Source organism: Rhinolophus ferrumequinum, chromosome 18 (assembly GCF_004115265.2).
Source record: "Rhinolophus ferrumequinum isolate MPI-CBG mRhiFer1 chromosome 18, mRhiFer1_v1.p, whole genome shotgun sequence".
Classification (NCBI taxonomy): Eukaryota; Metazoa; Chordata; class Mammalia; order Chiroptera; family Rhinolophidae; genus Rhinolophus; species Rhinolophus ferrumequinum.
The window spans coordinates 51,166,603-51,187,121 of NC_046301.1; the positions used below are offsets into that span (position 1 = coordinate 51,166,603).

Below are 20,519 nucleotides of genomic sequence, written 5' to 3' on the forward strand. Positions count from 1 at the left end.
ATGAGCAGCTATCCTGTGATAACCCCCAAGAGATCTGAGGAGGTGACTGGAGGGGGCTTCAGAGCACCGCCCACCTGCCCCAGGTTGCACTTTATGGCTCTTTGGCCCTTTCTGCTCTGCTTTGTTGAACATCTTCAGCCTTTGGCCCTCACCAAACAGGGAAGACAGGGAACCGCATGGGGGAAGAAGGCCACTTATTAAGCTCTCACTAGAGTTGAGCACCCAGTAATTAAGTCCTCTCAGAAAATCATTCTTCTTACCAGCCCACCAAGCTGGGATGATATCCCCATTTTACAGAAGAGGATACTGAGGCTCAGAGGCGGGTGGGTGTGGGGGTCCCCCCAGCTTCCCCGGGAGCACCCCCCCCAAGCACCTCCTCCTGAAAAGCAGCTTCAGACCCTGCCCAGCTGTGGTCCCTGGAATGTTTACTGTGCATCCACGTCAGGCGGGACCAGGCAGGCGGGGGCGGACAAAGTCCGGGAACTATAAAGGCCAGGCTAGCAGCGTCCGATCAGTCCCAGCTCAGAGCACAAGGAGCACAGCTATGCCCAGGCAGCGACCCACGACACCGACACCGTGCTGCTCCGTGATGGTGAGGCTGCTGCTGACGCTCTCGTGGCTGCCATCAGGAGACGCTGTGTCTCTGGCCCAGGAGCACCTCCAGGCCTTCCCAGAACCCTCAGACGTGCACTCCAGTCCGAATGTCTCCACATTCCAGGAGTTGCAGAAACGCTTCGAAGATTTGCGGACCAGGCTTCGAGGGAACCACACCTGGGAAGACTCGAACCCTGACCTCATCCCCGCTGTTCAAGTCCAGATACTCACCCCAGAGGGTGAGTGAAATCTCAGACATACCCCCCCACTGCGCGCCCAGGCAGCTCCCATCATCTAACCAGTGTTTCTGAGTCATAGAGCATGCTGCCGTGCCTCAGTTTCCCCATCTGTGAGATGGGCAAGAACGTCCCCCACTCGAGGCTGATGGGGGAGCTAGCGTCCCTGTTTGCGTCGGGACAAAGCTAGACTTAGCCAATTGGAGATGTTACACCTCGTCGGATAGCAGATGAGGAAACTGAGGCCGAGAGAAGCCGGCGACTCTCCAGAAGGTTCACAGAGCCGGGAGAGCCAAGAGATGACGTCCCGCAGGGGGCGCGGCCCCTGTCCTTGGATGTAACTGGGGTTGAGGGTGGGTGGGATCCAAGAGGAGAGATGCAGGAGCGGGGCGGGGGGGATAGGAGTGGAGTAGGCGGGAGCTAGCAGTGCGCAGCGTTGGGCAGAACCAACCCTGGCCGGTTCCAAATATGATGTAAGCGCGCGACAAGGCACCGCTAAGGTCACAAGTGATAGGTGTCTTGAAAGAGGGGAGTATTTTCGCGCCTTCCACGGTGGTTCCAGGAGGTGGAGAGGGCAGAAGGAGATCTGGGCTGCGCTAGGAACTGGGAGGGGTTGGGGAGAGGGTGTCAGGTCAGAGGGTGTCTGTTATCCGGTCCTAATCCCACTGGTGCTGTGAGAAACCAGGTAAACCTCTTGCCCTGTCTAAGCCTAGTGAGCAGGTAGGTGGCGCTCAAGCAGCAACTCAAAACCCAGTCCGCATAGTATCCCCAACGCTGTACCAGCCTGGGGATCTGCGAATCCCGGGGCGCCTGGTACCCTTCATTTCTCAGGTAGAAAACACAGACCCAAGGAGTTGAAAACAGAATGACTGGTTGCTGTATCCCCAGTGCTAGGCACTTAGTAGTCCTTCAATAAACACGTTTTTGTTTGCCAGCAGGAGGAGGAGGAGTCAGCGGTCCAGCCCCAGTCTCTCTAAATATCAAATATGTAATAATTCCTGCAAAGACAGAGGGTGCCCAAAAAAATGTATACACATTTTAAGAAAGGAAAAAACTGTATTAAATTACACTGGGGTGGCCGGTTAGCTCAGTTGATTAGAGCGTGGTGCTGGTAACACGAAGGTTGTGGGTTGGATCCCCACATGGGCCACTGAGTTGCGTCCTCCTTAAAAAAAAAATTTATGCATAGGCTGACGGTAACCACTTTGAGCACCTCTTATAACTGCAGAAGTCAAATGTAACTTGTATTCATCTTTTGTTATCGGTATATATTGACTATTACAATGTTAATACAGTTTTTCCTTTCTTAACATGTGTATACATTTTTTGGGCACCCTCTGTATTTACTAAGCACCAACGAGACTAGGCTGACAAATCCCTGCTGAGATTCTAGTAGGGGAGATGAAATGTTACACAACCAAATAAAACAGGGCGGTGCCTGGGCACCCCCACGCCCGGCACACAGTAGGCTCGTGGGTGACTTACCTTCCTCTCTCTCCACAGTGACACTTGGGCCGGACTCCCACGTATACCTGTACATCCCCTTGGCCAACCTGACTATGGGGCTCCCCACTGCCTCCCGCTTGTATCAGGCCCTGCTCAGGCTGTCCCCGACAGAGTCGGGCTCGTGGGACGTGACGCGGCCGCTGCAGCGTCAGCTCGCTCTCGGAATCTCCCCGGCGCCCGCACTCCGCCTGCACCTGCTGGCGCCCTCTGACCAGTGGCTGGCAGCATTGCCCTCTGCACAGCTCCGCCTGGAGCTGCACTGGTGGCCACGCGCCGGAAGGGGGCGCCGCAGCGCACATGCGCACTTCCGGAACCGCTGCCCTCTCGGAGAGGGGCGCTGCTGCAGCTTGAAGAACCTGCGCGCGTCGCTCCAAGACTTGGGCTGGGAAGGCTGGGTGATATCGCCGCGCGAGCTGGACTTGCGCATGTGCAGCGGCGCGTGCCCGAGCCAGTTCCGTTCGGCTAACATGCACGCGCAAATGCAGGCGCGCCTGCACCAGCTGAAGCCCGAGGCCGCGCCTCCGCCGTGCTGCGTGCCTTCCAGCTACGAGCCGGTGGTGCTCATGCACCGGGACAGCCAAGGCCGCGTGTCACTCAAGTCCTACGACAACCTCGTGGCCACGGACTGCCACTGCGTATGAGCGGCTTTAGGGCTTCACTGATGGCACTTGTGCAGTGTAACTGACCTCAGTCCCTGCCTGTCGAATGGGCTTGTGGGACCTGAAGTACCCTATTCTAACCACTGATATCTGCCCTCTCTCGTCCAAACCTCTGTATTTAAAGTTGGTATTTATTATTAATTTATTGGGGTTAGCAGCCTGGGGACCGAAGGGCTGGGGAGGGCTGGTGCCTTTATTTAAACTCTGGTAATAAAAAGGAAGCTGTCTGACCTGACTCGTGTGATGTCCAAATAGAGCTGGAGACTTTGGGAAGAGCCCGCCCCTCCGTGGCCTCAATTCTCACTGGGGAGCTGGTATAGGAGTGAGTGGGAGCGTTCAGAAAATGGGCAACAGGGCATTCTTGGAGATGACAGGCAATTGGATGGTGCTCCTGACACCAGTGGGCCTCAAAGGCAGTTTGGGACATCAATTCCTGTCTCTGTGATTCTCTAGCTCCCTGTTTCTCTGTTTCTCAGCATCTCTCCTCATCTCTCAGTACTCCTGTTTCTGGACCAGTTAAGATATTTTGGTATATTAAAGCTAAAACAGATTTAGAGACCAATTCTAACACCCTGTTTTACAGATGGGGGAACTGAGGCCCGGAGAATTAATGGGGGAGTCAGGACCTGGGCCCGTGCCTCCTGACACCCTGGCCATAGTTTTGCATCTGTATTAGGATGTTTAAAAGTGAGAAAAAGAGGAAGGGGATGGCATTCTGGGCGAAAGGAATGGCATGGAAAATAGCTTAGGGAAATAAAGCCATTTCCATACCAGGAGGGAGGCGGGCTTGGTGGGGATGAGGCCCAGACCAGAAGGGCAGAGAGATGGGAGAGGGCAGTGAGGTGGGCAGGGCTAGATCAGGCAAGCCTCAAGTACCAATCTGAGGAGCCAGGGGCAATGGGGAGCCATGGTGGGTGTGTGAGCAGGGGAGGGGCACAGTCTCAATTCATAAGTTACAAAGATCCCTCGGGGGTTGGCATGGGCTGCCGTGGGGGCTGAGTCTCGATACCAGGTGCCTGGGAAGGGGACCTGAGAGAGACAGAGGGGAGGGATCAGGGTTGGAGAGAAATCCAGGGGTCTGAGATAGAGATCTCCTCTTGAGAGCTCAGGAAGTCCCCACCCAAAGGAACTCTCTCCCTCGGAGCCAGCAGTCTTGTCAGCCCCACAGTGTTTATTGAGCACGGTCTGCAGACCAACCGGAATGTGACAACGGAGTTCACACTTTGAACCTCCTGTATCTGTATTGGGGTCTCTCTCCTCTTCCCCTTCTAGCTGTCCAGGGGGCTGAGGAACAGAGCAGAAGGCTGGGGAGGGGGCTGCAAGGATAGTTCTCTGTTCCCATTCCTCAGACTGGGAGACTGAAGCCAGGGGAGACCTGCAATGCCCCGAATCACCGGAAGGGGGCAGGCTGGAGTTGAGGCCGTCACAGGCTCAACAGCCGGCTATCACGTACTCCTCTTCATCCAGCGGGACCTGGCCTGGGAACTGCAGGTTGCCGTAGACAGGCTGGGAGACCTGGCAGAGGTCCTCATAGTTCATATAGAAGTCACTGTCCTCTGACGGGTGCTGAGTCCTGTGGGGAGAAACAGACAGGAGGGGAGGAGCACTCGGGGTAAGCACATCAGCTTTGAGGGGCAAAGAAATTTCAGGATGGCTGAGTCCACTCCTAACATTTACAAATGAGGAAACCGAGACACAGGGCAGTGTTCTCCCAGCCTGCAACTTTCTCTGAGGAAAGGAAGTCGGGGGCAGTGAGTCAGGGAAGATTCTGTGGATTCAGCATCGTTATGCTGAGATCCAAAGCCCTTGAGCATAGTAGCATTTTTTCCTTCCTTAAAGTTGAGATGGTTGCCCATTTTTCACATTAAAATCTAGACTTCAGTTTCCTCTTGAAAAACTGGAAGCTCTGCTCATACCATTCACATGGACACAAGTGGCTGGGCCAGTGTCTGCTGCTTTAGGTAGGAAATGTTTCCAGCATGGTCCCTGAAGCAGCAGACTTTGTGGTCTCAATATAAAAATAAGTCACGGGGGGCTGATGGCTCAGTTGGTTAGAGCGCGAGCTCTGAACAACTGGGTTGCCGGATGGATTCCCGCATGGGCCAGTGAGCTGCGCCCTCCACAGCCAGATTGAAGACAACAAGTTGCCGCTGAGCTGCTGGAGGGGGCGGCTGGATGGCTCAGCTGGTTAAAGCGCAAGCTCTCAATAAGGTTGCCGGTTCAATTCCCGCGTGGGATGGTGGGCTGTGCCCCCTGCAACTAAGATTGAACAAAACGGCAACTGGACTTGGAGCTGAGCTGCGCCCTCCACGACTAGATTGAAGGACAGTGACTTGGAGCTGATAGGCTCTGGATAAACACACTGTTCCCCAATATTCCCCAATAATAATAATAAAAAGCCTCTGAGCCTCAGTTTCTGCATCCATAGAATTGGTAGGAAAGGAGGTGCTTCTTAGAAATGTCTAGCTATGGTAGGCAAGACCCCCAGAGAAGAACTTTCCTGCCTCCAGAACCACCTAATCCCATCTTGAGTTCTCTTATAACAAAGGCTACTTTAAGTGGTGTCTATCAGTCATTCACACTTTAGCATGATTTTCTCCAAAAACATGGTTGTATGGCAATGGACAGGATTGGGAGTCAGAGTTTCCTGCCTCTGCTTCTGACTTAACTGTGTGACTTTGGGCAAGTCTTTCCCTTCCTCTCAGAGCCTACCTTTCTGTAAAATGTAGGGTAGGAATGACACCTCCAATCCTAAATGCTTTTGGAAGAGACTGGCCCTGAGCCCTTGGTGACAGTGAGGCAAAGGCGAGCATCAGAGCACCAGCTGTCTTAGCAAGCCCAGTTCCTTCAAATCCCTACCATAAACTACTTCTGCTTTTAAGCCTTATGTATTTACATCTGCTTTGCATATTCTCTCATTTCTCATCAATAGGCTCCTACCAGCTTCTCCAAATGTGGATCCCACCACTCAAACCCAGCCAGGACCCTGTTCCCTTACTGCTTGAGTCTGAGCTCTGATGTCTTGCTACCTCTAAACCCATTCACAGCAGATTCTCTGTTCTCTCCCACCTCGTGGCATTTGTCCCCGCAGGTGCCTCCCCTTGAAATTCCCTCAATTCCTCATCCAACCATGAAAAGTTGAACACATCTATCTAAGCCCAGCCAGATCTAGCGGTGTCGGGGCTTTTTGTGGGGAGACGGACACAGATGGCTTTCTTAGCATCTCCCACATGTCTAAGGCAGATGGGGGATGGCTGTCCCCATTACACAGAGATGGAAATGGAGCTTCAGGGACTGCTCTGGGTCACAAGAGATCTGCGCCCACGCTGTTGATCGCTACCACAGAGCCCCCATTCTGTCTGGAGCACTTGCCTTCTCTCTCCCCTTTCTTGGTGGCCAGAAACTGGGTTTCTTTGTCATGAAGAGGGGGCTGCAATTATTCCATTTTATAGGTAACGAAACTGAGGCCCAGAGAGGGGAAACTACTTGCCCAAGATCACACAGCCTGCAAGAGGCAGAGCTAGGATTTGAACCCTGGTTGTCTGGCTCCAGAGTTTTGTAGGCAAATGTGTGTGAGTAACTCACCCGTGTTTGGTCCACTGAGGCCCGGCAGATGGCTGGCCCATGAACATGTTCTCATAGTCAGACGAGGGGCTGGGCAGGGTGGCCGCTGGCTGCTTAGGGTTGAGACTCCGGCTACTGTACCTTGACTGCCGGCCTGAGCCGGGCCTGGAACCATCGTGAGCAGCAGACATTTTTCCCAGATCCCGGCTCCTGGATACCCAGCTTGCCCGAAATCTCCAGGCCAGCAATGGACCAGCAATGACAAGTGCAAGGAGCAGGCTTCCACCCGCCGCCAGTGCCCCAATGGTCGTTGGGGCCAGGCCAGAGGCGCAGCTACTGTTCTCCAGGAAGGTGGAGAGGTTGTGCCAGGCACCAGTGCTTCGGTCCAGGCACTGCAGAGGCAGCTGGCCAGAGCAGTTGTCCTGCCGGAATTTGTGCCAGGACTTGAGGACACAGCGGCAATCAGCCCTCAGGTCAAGGTCGCAGCGTTCTGCCAGCTCTGATTCCACACGGTCCAGGGGGTTGTCTGTCACATTCAGGATCTGCAGCTTCTCCAGGCGAGAAAAGAACAACCACCGGAGCTCTCGAAGGTTGTTCCCAGAGAGGTCAAGGAGAACCACGTTGGTGGCCTGCAGAGACCTGTTCTGGGGCAGGCTCAAGCGTTGACCACTGAAGTTCAAGCATGTTTCTGTGAATTCCCTGGTCCAGTCCGTGTCCACCGAGGACACATTGCAGGACAATCCGTGGCTACTTGGAACCTGCAGCAGCAGCAGCGGCAACAACAGCACCCATGCTAGGGCACCCCCCATTCAAGCAACCTAGGCAGAGACACCAGAATCCAAGCCCTGACCTCAGCCTGTGGTCACTGTCACCCTCCCCACTTGAGTTTATTATTGCTTTTTATTTATAGGTCAGAACAGCTCAGGCCACTTCTGGTAATAGGCTGCCCCTTACTTGTTGTCCCCTTGATGGCTGGCTCCGGCCTCCGCTCCAGAGAATGGGTACATAACCGTATGCCCGGAGGGCGGAGGAGACCTAACCCTGGCAGCCCCTTCCCCTTCTCCCAGATGAGCCCCTTGGGCTTGGCCTAGTTCCCCAACGTTTCGGGCGGTTTCATTGGCCAAGAGGATACCATATGCAAGTGAGCGGTTGCCCTGCAAACTGCCCCCGCCCACGAACTGACGGTGGCTGGGAGTCGTGGGCTGGAGTGGGTGGAGTGGAGGCTGTTGAAAGGGGGTCCGCCAGCTCAGTTTTGCCGCCCCTGCACAGAACCCAGTTCTAGCCTCTGTCCTAGCTTTGTGGTCCCACCGCCACGCCTTTATCTGGGCGGTGCTGGCAGGCTCAAGCGCGGAGGGGCTGTGTGGTGGCTCACCTGGACGCAGGGCCACAGTGGCCCACACCTTCCTGGATCCTCTGTGGTCTCTGGCGCTTCGCAGACTCTGTACCCAGCTATGCAGAGGAAGAGGAACTGGTGTTTGGCGGAGCGCAGAGGATAAGAATGAAGAAGACCCAGAGAAGACCCGCCCCCTGCAAGGCCTCCAGGCCCAGGGTTCTCACCAGAGGGGGAGGGGTGTCCCACTTCCCTCTTGTGGAAACCCAGTTAACCCTAATTAACACCCCACTGACAGCTACCTCATCAACTCACTTCCTAGTCTCAGCTCAGTTGACTCCCAATCCATGCATTCATTTATTTATTCAACAAACATCACCCATGCTGGGCCCCCAAGAGGCCTCAGCCCTGGCCCAGTTCTCAAGGAACACCCAGTCTTGGGAGAGGACAGAGCTGGACATAGACACCCCCGGTTCCATGGAGTCAGAGCAAGGCTAGAGGGAGAGGCAGAGTCCTGGAAGGCTTCCTGGAGGAGAAGACATGAAAATTGAGGCTTCAATACATGGGTAGAAGTTTGCTAAGGATTCCTAGAATCTATCTGCCTTTGACTCTCCAAGCTCCTAGCCTCCCCCACAGAGTCAGGGTTCTCGCTCATGTACAATGACACCTCCATGCTGGGGGTGGTCAGGGGGGTTCCCTGGGGGAGGGGACATTGAGTCTGGGGCTTGGAGGATGAGTTGCAATGGTAGGCAGAAATGAATACATCGCAGGTCCAGGCAGAAGGCACAACAGAAGCAAAGGCCCTGCCACTTGGGAAAGCATGGGTGCTGGGATCTGTGGTTAGGAGTGGAGTGGCCGGGCATTGCCGGGATGGGGTGGGGGTGGCAGCACAAGCCGTGAAGGCAGGCTGAGAGTGGGGCTTATTTCCAGGGCCAGGGCAGATGTGTGAGCAGGGGAGGGGCACGGTGTCACGAGATTTATCTGGAGTGAGCCTGAGATCTGAAGGTGGAGAACTTCAGAGGGAGGCCAAGGTCCTCTGCGGGATAGTGACAAAAGTGAGATTGAGAAGGGAGTGGGCAGGGATGGGTTGGGAGAGGGTCTCAGACTCACTGGTGCTCCTGGCATCAGACAGATCAGGTTCTGTTCCATTCTATTCCCTGCCTCAGTTTCCACATCTGTAAAATGCAATAAATGCCAACAGACTTTGGGAGGCTGCAGTCCGCTCCCTGCCCCCTTCCCTCTCTCCTCAGACTCTGCCCCTTTCCATCTCCAAACTCAGAGGAGTCAATACCAAAGGTTTTGAACTGAGACTTTGCAGAAAGGACTGCAAGTTGTTCTTCAACACACCCAAAGCTACTCACTCCTAATAAGAAAATGCAAATCACAACAACTCTGAGGTACCGTTTGTCTTCACCTATCAGATCGGCAAAAATTCAAAAGTCTGATAACACCCTGTGCTGGCCGGGCTGTGGAGAAACAGGTAACTCCACGCATTGCTGGAGAAGCATCCGTGGTGCCACCCCCATGGCAGGCACCCTGACACAGTGCGCCAGAATCATGAACACTTGTGCCTGCTGACCCAATAATCCCACTGGGGCACTCTCCCAAATATCTGCATGTTTGCAAAATGACAGGGATGTGAACTGATGAAGGATAAACACAACGTGTTCCATGCACACAGTGGAATATTACTCGGCCATAAAAAGGAATGAAGCTGTGCTCGCTTCAGCAGCACATAGATTAAAATTGGAACAATACAGAAAAGATCAGCATGACCCCTGTGCAAGAATGACACAAAAATTTGGGAAGTGTTTCATATTTTAAGGGATTAGGAAGTACAAATTGGTAGTCACAAAATAGTCACGAGATGTGAAATACAGTATGGGGAATATAATCAATAATGTTGTAAAGACTATGTAGGGTGTCAGATGAGAGGGATCATTTCATAGATTATACAAATGCCTACTCACTGCTCTGTACACCTGAAACTATTATAAAATTTAAAAAAACAAATAAGTCATGGGATGTAATGTCCAGCATAGGGAATATAGTCACTAATATTGGGTTAGCGTGGTACAGTGTCAAATGGTTGCTAGACTTATGGTGATCACTTCTTTAGGTATACAAATGGTGAATAACTACGGTGTACATCTGAAACTAATATATTATTGTATGTTAGTTATATTTTAATAAAAATCTTTAAAAAAAAAACACGGAATGAAGCACTGACATGCTACACCGTGGATGAACCTGGAAAACATGCTGAGTAAAAGAAGCCAGACACAAAAGGTCACGTAGTGTATGATCCCATCTATACGAAATGTCCAGAACAGGCAAATCCATAGAGACAGAAAGCAGATTAGTAGTTGCCAGGGGCTGGGGGAGGAGGAGTTATGGGGTAACTGCTAATGGGGATGGGGTCTCCTTTTGGGGTGATGGAAATGTTCTGAAACTAGATAGAGGTGCTGGTTGCACAACATTGTTAATGCATTAAATGCCACTAAATTGTTTGCTTTAAAATGGTAAATTTTATGTTAAGTGTATTTTGCATAATAAAAAAAAGAGAGAAGGCAAAAGATGACAGGGCTATGAGATGATGTATTGCAACAATGTTATATATATATATATATATATATATATATATATATATAAATAAATAAATGGAAACAACCTAAGGGATTGGTTAGATCAATAATAATTCATGCATCCTGGGTGGTGCCACAGAGTTTATGAAAATGAAATTATAGATCTCTATGAACCAGTAAGGAAAGATTCATTCCTTTCCTCCACAAACCTTTGTGAATCTCCTACTGTGTGCCAGGCACTGGGCTAGGAGCTGTAGATACAGCGATGAATAAAGCAGACAAAATCCCTGTTCTGTGGGATTCTTGTAGCTATCAGGGAAACAGGCAACAGGCAGGATCCATCAGAAAAATACGTAACAGGTGTTTGGGAGTGATGCAGAGAATAATAAAGTTGAGAATCCAGCAGGGAAGGTGGTAACTTTTTAATGGGAAGATCAAGGGAGCCCTTATTGAGAAGGATAAAGGAGCTTATTAAGTCAGGAGGTGGGGGAAGGGCATCCAAAGTATGGAACAGCCTCTGCAAAAACCCTGGAGTGGAAGGTGGGATGGGTGACAGCAGATGTCTCCAAGAGAAAATGTTAACTGAAAAAGGCAAATGTCATGCCGGGTGTCATGCTGGGTCTCTGGTCCCGCTCCCCACATAAGAATGCAGGACATGGTGAGGCCAAAAAGGAACACCAACGGAGCCATAGATAGGGGAGTCACTATATTCTCGCTGGCGTCTGGGTAGGAGACACAGGAAGCAGGAGCCACACTATCCGTAACCTGTCGTCCACTTCTCTTACAACCGACCTCACTTGCTAGCTGCAATTCACCGTGCTAACTACAATCCGTTCTTGCTGGCTCAGCCACCATCTTCTTGCTAGGCCCCCCATTTTCTACTAGCGTAGCCATGGCAGTTATATTAGTGGCCAATGGCTCACTGGTTACAGCTGACGGCCAACTAGCCACAGCTGATGGCCATCCAATCACAGCTGATGGCCATTTACTACCTGAGCCAGCACCTTTCCACATGAGGCCGAGAGCCTGGAAACTGCACTCCTGCCTCTGTCCCCACAGCAAATCATCATCATCTTCATCATCATCATCTAGATTTCATTTGCCTAAAGCAACTTTGGATGAAACACACAAAAAACCACAAATACCTATAGTAACCTCTTAGTGGGAGGGAGAACCACACTGTATACAATTTAATATTTTTTATTTTAGGATCCTATCATTTCGTGTGAATGGAAATTGTTGTCAACACATTCAACTAAAACACTGAGATCATCGGGGCGGCCGGATGGCTCAGTTGGTTAGAGCAGGAGCTCTGAACAACAGTGTTGACAATTCGATTCCCACAATGGCCAGTGAGCTGCGCCCTCCGCAACTAGATTGAAGGACAACTACTTGGAGCTGATGGGCCCTGGAGAAACATACTGTTCCCCAATATTCCCCCCAATATTCCCCCCCAATATTCCCCAATAAAATAAAATAAAACAGAAAAACAAAAAACATTGATGCCAGCAAACACACAGAAGATACTCAGGAAGACACTCAGGCTTTAGGCCACGGGCCTCGGGACAGGTGGCCATCCCTGGGAGGAGTTGGCAGCGTCCAGCACTGACGCTTCTTAGAATAGGAGGAAATGAAGAAATGAGGAAGCCCCAGAGACTTGGGCTGTGGGGGAAGGGGGAGGGGAGAGAAAAGGGGAAGGGGAGAGGCAGGCCTGGGATAGTGGGTTCTGGAGGTGGGTCTGGGGAACCTGGGGGCAGGGAGTTTTGTACATCTGGAGGTTCTGGACTTTGGAAGACTTAGGTCCTGGGGCTTGGGGGTCTGGAGCATATTGGGGGTCTGACGGGCCTGGGGTCTGGGTCTCCTGCTGCAGCCTCAGCTGCCTCTCCTGTGGACGAGAGGGAGCTCTGGGCTCCGCTGGCCCCCACCGTGGCTGAGGAGAGCCAGAAGCTTCTGGAGAGCACATCTTCATACTCCCTCTGCTGCCTGCCTGGCACAGGTTGAGCAGGTCCCCGGCCTGAGTCCTAGGCAGGGCCAGCCTGTCAGCACAGAGAGCTCCAGAGACCCTCAGAGAGGAGCAAAGACAGAGATAGACAGGGAGTTCCCTGGGGCAACCCAGCCACAGGGCCACCAATGTGTGGCCCCCTCAATTCAGCGACATTCTCCCAACACCTTCTGATCTCCTTGTGCCCACCTTGTGCTGGGGGAAGTCTCAGTCTGGGCCCTGTCCCCAGGAGCCCCTAGACTCTCTAGCCCAGCCCCCATCTCGGCTTCCTGCCATCTCCATTCTCTCCTGACAGCCTTTGAAACTCTGCTTTCCCTTACAGTCCCAGTCCTGTCTCCCACATGAGAGGGTGGGGTGCAGCCTGACCCAGCAGGAAAGGCCATTTAGGGGGCCTGGGGATCTTCAGGCATCTGAGGGGCTCTGGAGCCAGCAGGTCAGGACAGAAAATCGGTGTGATAACCAAGAGCTGGGCTGGGGCAGCGAATCCAACTTGGAGCAATCCTGGAACTTGGGCAGACGTAGGCGACTGCAGACAATCCATGCATTCGTTCAGCAAACGACGACTGAAATCTGCTTGGCCACTTCATTGCTGTGTGACCTGGGGACAGTACCTTAACCTCTCTGTGCCGCTCCTGGCTTCCTCTTCTTAAAACGAGGACAGTAACCACCATGTATGGTGGCTGTGAAGGGCTAGGAAGCAGACGAACGTGAGCACGTGTCTGGTGCTGGGAACATGTATGACCAATACACCAGCTGAGTGTCCCATGGAGGAGTAAATGATGGTTCACAGATGCACAAAACTCTAATTCAGAAGGTAAGCCTTGATTTTTAATGATGCAAAAAGACCTTATTTGAGGTTACATGGCCTCATTGGTTATAGTAAAATTTGAGAAGCCACTGAATACTTTTGGGAGGGGTTTGGGCAAACAAAATGTGACATTTAGGCGAGTGCGGTCAGCAAAGGTGTTCCACCTGCCAGATAGCACTTTTGCTGCTCTGGCCACGAGAGGCCACGCTGCCTGCCCACAGGGCTCTCCTGGGAGCAGCCCTCTACCACAGATGAAATAATTGATTTTAAACGCCCCAGCTCCTGGTCCCTCGGATAGGGCATCTATGAGGCGCAGGCGTTATGTGGTCTCCCGGGGTGGGCGTGGTGTGGGGGTCCCCTGGGAACCCAAGACCCGGGGAACTTGCTCGCCGGCGCCCCCTGCAGGGCGCCTTCTCTCCTCACCGCGACCAGGGCTTCCTGGAGTGACCTCCGAAATAATTCTGCTCTTGAGTTTGGGTCATAGGGCTGCTTCTCGGCGTCCCCAAAGTAATATAGGTGAAGTGCTATAAGGGAATACCGTAGGAGCTCGTTTATGTATGGAATCTAAATAAACAAAATAAATGAATAAACAAAACAAAACAGAAACAGACCCATAGATAGAGAAAAAGTTGATGGTTGCCAAAGGGGAGGGTGGTGGGGGGATGGCAATAAAAAAATGATAATCATTTATCTCACAATTAAAAAAATAATGCTATAAAGCAGTTAGAATGTAAAAACATTTTAAGTTTATTATATATAATTATGTAAGTAAATATATAAGTATATAATATATTAATATATAATGAAATATGTATAAATAAATAAGTGTATTATAATATATAATTACATTTCATTATAAATAGCAGCAGCCAGGCACTGGCTATTTAATTATTATTAAGTGATGTAATCGTCACAATAGCCCCTTGAGATAAAAACTGTCATTGCTCCCATTTTAAGACCCGGGGAACTGAAGCGCTGTGTGTTTGAATAGCTTGTCCAAGGTTCTACAGCCCTTGAGGGTCAGCTCTGAATCTGTGTGGTTGACCACGAGGCTCAGAGACAAGCCGCATTTGTCTGCATCTACCTGGAAGGGTGTGCAGAGCCTTTGCACCCTTTGCATGGCACACAGTGACTCTCCAGGGTGCTCGTGGATACACAGATGTGGGCTTGACTTCGTGATAGCTATTGCGTGGGTGTGTGGGGGCTGAGGAGTGTATTTAGCTTTATTTTCTAGGTTTGATTTATTTTACTTTTGGTAAAATTTTGTTTGTTCCGCAAATATTTATTGAGTGCCTACTGGATGCAGCAGAACTCCTGCCCTTAGGGAGATGACATTTCGGTGGAGGAGATGATGAATCGTAAATCAGCGAACTTAAAGGAGGTTAGGAAATAATAGTGCTGTTGAGAAATAATTAAACTGAGTGTATGGGGTATTCAGACAGCCAGAGAGGACAGTTGATACTTTGGGGTTTAGTCAAGGAAGGCCTCTCGAAGGGAAAAACAAAAAACAAAAAGGAAAAAAAAGGAAAAAAAATTGCAAGTAAGAGTTAAAAATGAGAGCAAGGGCTGGCCCGGTGGCTCAGGAGGTTGGCGCTCCATGCTCCTAACTCCAAAGGCTGCTGGTTCAATTCCCACATGGGCCAATGGGCTCTCAACCACAAGGTTGCCGGCAAGGAACGGTGGGCTGCGCCCCCTGCAACTAGCAACTAGCAACTGGCAACTGGACTGGGAGCTGAGCTGCGCCCTCCACAACTAAGAGTGAAAGGACAACAACTTGACTTGGAAAAAAAGTCCTGGAAGTACACACTGTTCCCCAATAAAGTCCTGTTCCCCTTCCCCAATAAAATCTTTAAAAAAAAAAAAATGAGAGCAAGATTTTTGGAGGCTAGTGGGAGAACTGGATGATTTTTTCTTCTTTTTTTGCCATGAAGTTATTTTATACATAAATGTGTAAACATATATTTGGATGTTCACTTGGAGGCACGGGCAAGGTCAGTCAAGAGAAGCCAACTAGATTCTAAGCCTGAAACTTGGGATCTCAAGAGCTGCTCCAAAAGGGCACCAGGGAGCCTGCTGGGACCCTCAGGAATTGGACCTGCGGGTCGCTTCTGCCCTCGTGTGCTCATGCTCGGGACTGCAGGCGCATATGGCATTGGCAGAGGTAGAAAATTGGTTCTTCAATCTTCTGACCCCCCCACACCCCACCCTGGCCACAGGAGGGTCATGACAGTCTGTGTGGCCCTCAGGCTGACACCTCTAAGGACACTAGAGGCCTCAGACCCCAGCATAGAGGGGACATTGATAATTTTTAGTTCATCAACAGGTATTTATTAAGTGCCTACTGTGCTAAGCCTTGTTCTAAGCGCTAGGGACACAGCATTGAAGAAAGCATTCAAATTCCCTGCTGTCATGGAATTCATGAATTACAGAGAACATGGCAATCAATGTGTAAAAACAAGATTTTCAGAAAAATCCAACAGGACAATGTGACCCAGAACACTGCAGGGCCTCTCTAAGGAGATATCACAGGAGCTGAGGCCTAAAGGAGGAAGAGAAACCGATCATGCAGAATGTGTTCCAAGCAAGAACAGCCTGTGCAAAGGCCCTGGGGTGGGAATGAGCTACGTGCATGCAACAGAATCATAGACAAAAAGTGCCCAGTTTCTGGTGCTTTAGCAAGCATCCACTCCTCATTGTTGTTAAGCTGAGGGTCCCAAAAGGGGCAGGGGCAGAAAAGACTCCTCCTCCTGTATAGCCCAGAGGGAGAGTGGGTCCTTAGAATGCAATGGAAATGCTTTCCTCCACCACGAGAGGCTGGGGCTCTGGCAAGAGGAGGTGAGGGAGGAGTGCTGCCAGGGCACCCCAAAGTGGGGCCTCCACTTTTTGCTATGTGTCCTGGGGCAAGTTGCTTTCCTGTTCTGACCTCTGTTTTACCTGCAGAACTTTCTCTGCAGCTATAGACTCTCCCACCTCCATTCCTTTCTTCCCTGCCCCTCCCCCCCAGGCCTGAGGTTCCCATAAAGTGCCTCCGATTTCCCAGGGTAAGTGTCCCAAACCCAGCCAGGACACTGAGGGCACTTTGGTGAGTGGGGTGCTCCTTCTGGGTCACCCACATGACTCCCTTCGTGCCTCTCTGAGCCTCAGTTTCCCCATTTGTAGCATGGGGAGAAGAAATGCTGCCTTTCCCATGAGGTGCTGGGTACTTAGGTTCCAGATGACTAGTTTGATTCTGGATTTCAAGTGCATGGCAGAGAGAGAGTCATGGAAAGTGCTGGAGGCAGGGCAGTGTGCGGGCTTGTGGAGGATGAACAGGGCGCAGGGCACCTGTAGGTTGGGCTGGGCTGAGGTTCAGTTGGCTCCTGATCAAGGCCACACAGCAGGATAGGTGCAGCCAGGGTTCAAACTCAGGCCCAGATCCTCCATCTGAGACTTCCATTTCCAGGTGACCAGTCTTGGCGTGTAATCCCCATTTCAGAATACTGAGGCTCCAAGTGGTGGCTGGCTCTCCAAGGAGTCCATGCTGTCTAAATGACCCTCAGACTGTGCTTCTTCCCCCCACCCTAACCGCCCCCCTCCCGGGGACTGGGGACCCTGCTCCCACCCCTTCTGGGCTGGAACTCCCACCCAGTGCCCCAGCCCACCCCTGTGCTCACCAGCTGCTGTGGCTTCTCCACTCCTGTGTTGTTTGGGTTTTAATTTTTGTGTTGCAATTAGAAAATTACCCATAATTACAGCTCTGAAAGGAAATGTCTCATGGCACAGACCCTGCTCCCAGCTGTGGCCCCCTCCAATGCAAAGGCTGAGGAGGGCTAGAGGGCTGCAGGGGTGCCTAGCCCAGATCCTGGCCCCTTCCAAAGTTCCCCACTTTAATGATGAGGGGGGCCTCCTGTGGAGAGGAAAAAACATCATCAGGAAAACCCAAACCAGTCTTCCTCAAAGACTCTTGCAACATATTCTTGGCCCCAAGGCTGTGTCCACAAGGAGGGCCCATCCAAAGGGAGGCAAAGCTGCCAACAGACTACTTGATGCATTATTTTATCATAACGTAACAGTGACAAGTCCGACCCAGGCTGGTGCTGAACCTGGAATCTGCGGGATGTGGCCAGGGAGGGCTAGGAGGAAAGGGAAGGGGGTGGGAAGGAAAACAGTCGGGCCAAAGAAGAAGGAGCCAGAGTAGGCCAGGCCTGGAGCCAGAAAAAGAGCGCTCCAGGCGGCTAGAGCAGCCAGTGCAAAGGCCAGGAGGTGGACCCGTGAAGGGTGGGTCTGAGAGTGACGGGCGGGACAGACCCTCCTCCGGGCAGTCTTCCTGCCTCACAAACAGAGCCTGCTTTGGGCTACCCCAGGCACGGGTCCCCGACCCCGCGGGGTGAGGTTTGAAGGGGTCGTTGGTGGTCCTAAGAGACCCAGCTAAGGGCTGCAATCTTCGCACAGCCACATGGGAGTGGCCGGGAGCCAGCGAAGGGGTCACAGGTCTGGGATCCAGCCTTGACTCTTCACCCTCTTGGCTTAAGAACCCCCTCCCAGGCCCCTGAGCTGGCCCATGGTCCATTTCTGTCTACCTGCGCTTCTTCCCGGGGCGACGACCTCCCTGCCGCCTCCACATCTTCCCAATCTACCTGGCAGCCCCATGGAGGTTCTTAAAATCCTGACGCAGATCCCGCCCCTTGGGGCCGGGCCTCACAGCTTCCCCTGGCTCCCTATTGCTTTTAGCACAAATTCCAACTCATCCCCTTCGGGAGTGGATGGCCTCCTCTGCCCTCCCAGCCATCATTTCCCACCTCTTTCCCCTGCTCTAGCTACACCACCCTCCTCGGTCTGCCTCCAACACCTGAACCATGTGCCCACCTCAGGGCCTATGAATTTGCTGTGACTGCAGTCTGAACATTCTGCTTCCAGATCTTTCGGATCCACCCCTCCCCTTATGAAAAAAATGTTCCTTTCCCCCCATGCTCCTCCTTCGCATGGGTGGGGGGCCCCTTTCTGTGGGTTCTGCTCTTGCAATACATGCGCCTTGGTTGGAAGTTCGCGCGGCTCAGCTTCCCAGACGCCGCGTGGGCCCCAAAGCCCGCCTTTCTAGGACTTTTCCGCCGGCGCCGAGGCTGTTTGGAGATCCGTCCAGGTTGCCATGAGAACCGCGCTCCTCGCTCGCGCCCGCGGCGCCTGCCCTTTGCAGCTCGCAGGACCGCGGGAGCCCAGCGGACCCTGCCGTTGCCCCGTCCCCTCCACCGGGGACCCTTCCCTCTGCCCAGCACGTGGCTCTCTGTGAAATTATCCTACTAACTCGCCAGCTTTTGACTGCCTTCTTTCCCCATCAGATCCGCTGCTTCAAAAGCAGTAGCAACGTGTCCCGGCTGAGTCCCCAGAGCCCAGCACACAGCAGGCGCTCAATAAATGTTTCTGTGGCGGGAGACAATATCGACTTAAGGAACCGAGGCCCAGAAAGGGCGAGGGACCTGCCCGGAGCACACAGAATCTTGGGGAGCCACGGAGCATTAGGAGATAAACGAAGGGGCGGGGGAGGGGGTGGCGTCTGTGGGGCCTTGGAGTCCCAGCTGTCAGAAATACGCTGTGTGACTCGAGCGAGCAACATCCTCTCTGGGCCTCGTTGGGAGTAGGCACTGGCAATTGGTGGCGGGAGCGGGCCCTAGGATGAGGATATCCTTAACGCCCACGTTCCCCGGTGGACCCCCGGGTGCTGGACAGTCCCCAGCTCCTGGCGCCGCGCCCCTATTAGCGCACTGCGCGGGCTCCTTTTTTTTTCGCTCGCGGGGCTGGGAGGCCCGCGGGAGAGGAAGCTGGGGGAGGGGACGGCCGGCTGGACAGGAAGTGGGTAGGGCTGGCGTCCCCCCCACCCCCCGGTTGGGGCCCCTCGGGATGGAGGCGGAGCTGGCGCCGGCCTGGCCCTTCCCTTCCTCTTCGCCAGTCTGGAACCCCAGTGACTCCCGACTTTCCGCCTGCCTGCAGGCCTGAGTGTGTGGGGGGATTCCCGTACTGGGCGTGGGGGGGCTGCCTCTAAGAGGGAGGCATAATGGGGGGTCCGCCGGCAGCGGAAGTGGGCGTCGCATCAAGACACACACGTCACAGGAAGCCTGAGAGCACAACCACACAACACAGGTCCCAATCCACCCACTCGCGGAGGTACACTCACACACACGTGTGCACACAACCTGATGCTGCGTCACTCGGCCCCGCACAACCTCCGCGGACACACAACACTGCCGCAGAGCCAGAGCCAGTTGCCCGGACAGTGACCCTTCACTGGGTGCCTGCCAAACCCCCAGGCACAACGTCGCCAACGTGCACTCACACAGGAACACACATACTCACGGTTGTTGCACAGGATAAAAAAGAATACCCATGGCAAACAGTCACAGAAACAATCCAGACCTGGCCTCACAACTGGATCACCTTCCCCTGAGCCCACACACACGTCTGCTGACGTGGCCCACAGGTACCCTGGCAAATAGGCCTAGGCACCTCTTCCTCCACCAGGCCCAGGCACCTCTGCTCTGCGGTGTCCTCGTGTGTTCACCGCACCTCTGCATACCTCCTGGGGAAAGAACGGAGTCAAATGGGGGAGTGGGGCACCCACTGTCTGCACCCCTGATTCCTGAAAAAAGGCAATTAAAGGTTGGATGCTCCCCATTTACAGCTGGCAACACAGGCAGAGCCAGCTGCAGTGACCCAGTCAGTCAACAGTCACCCAGCACCTACTCTTGGCACAGGGTGTCCTGTGAAGCAGCGGAGGGTGGCTCCCAGGGTTTGGCCTGGGCACCCCGGAGTTTCTCGTCTGTGTGGTATCTTTTGTGTTGTGTGGCTGTGGGTGTCCACAGGCTCCGTGAAACCCTAGGACAGAGCCCTTGGGAAAATTTGACGGAATACCCCAGGGTGACTGGGAGAAACTGCATCGGCTCTTGCCTCAGGTGTTGGAAGCTGTGGCATGGCTGTGCCCACGCGTCTCTGTGCGGCTGTGTGCCTATGTGAGCGGTGGGTTGTGCTTCCCTGTTCTGTGACAGCTACTATTGGGGCTGTGTATACCTCTGTATGTGTGACAGCGTGTCCCTAGGCCATCTGGGTGTGGGAGGCTCTGTGGGATGATACACCCAATGTGACTTCCTGTAGCTTTATGGCCCATCAGTAGTTGTTCCAGGATCTGTGCAGACTTGCTTGAGTCCTGGGTCTAAGAGTGTGCCTGAAACCGAGTGTGTGGCTGTGTCCCCGGGTATGCCATTTGG

The 20,519-nt window shown here is 52.9% G+C and overlaps 2 protein-coding genes and 1 non-coding gene across 3 annotated transcripts; 2 read left to right on the forward strand and 1 right to left on the reverse strand.

The window, feature by feature from the left end:
- Positions 1-569: 569 nt before the first annotated feature.
- Positions 570-3,587, forward strand: GDF15 (growth differentiation factor 15). Its single transcript, XM_033134037.1, has 2 exons — positions 570-833; positions 2,334-3,587. Exons 1-2 carry the CDS (start codon positions 590-592, stop codon positions 2,975-2,977), a joined length of 888 nt encoding a protein of 295 aa, XP_032989928.1. The 5' UTR covers positions 570-589; the 3' UTR covers positions 2,978-3,587.
- A 493-nt stretch (positions 3,588-4,080) lies between these two features.
- LRRC25 (leucine rich repeat containing 25) lies at positions 4,081-8,048 on the reverse strand. Its single transcript, XM_033133417.1, has 3 exons — positions 7,932-8,048; positions 6,581-7,377; positions 4,081-4,568 (listed from the first exon to the last, which is right to left on the reverse strand). The coding sequence occupies exons 2-3, from the start codon at positions 7,366-7,368 to the stop codon at positions 4,427-4,429; spliced, it is 930 nt and encodes a 309-aa protein (XP_032989308.1). The 5' UTR covers positions 7,369-7,377; positions 7,932-8,048; the 3' UTR covers positions 4,081-4,426.
- A 1,557-nt stretch (positions 8,049-9,605) lies between these two features.
- On the forward strand, positions 9,606-9,712 carry LOC117038595 (U6 spliceosomal RNA). Its single transcript, XR_004425688.1, has one exon. It is a non-coding gene; the product is annotated as a U6 spliceosomal RNA (small nuclear RNA).
- Positions 9,713-20,519: the final 10,807 nt, after the last annotated feature.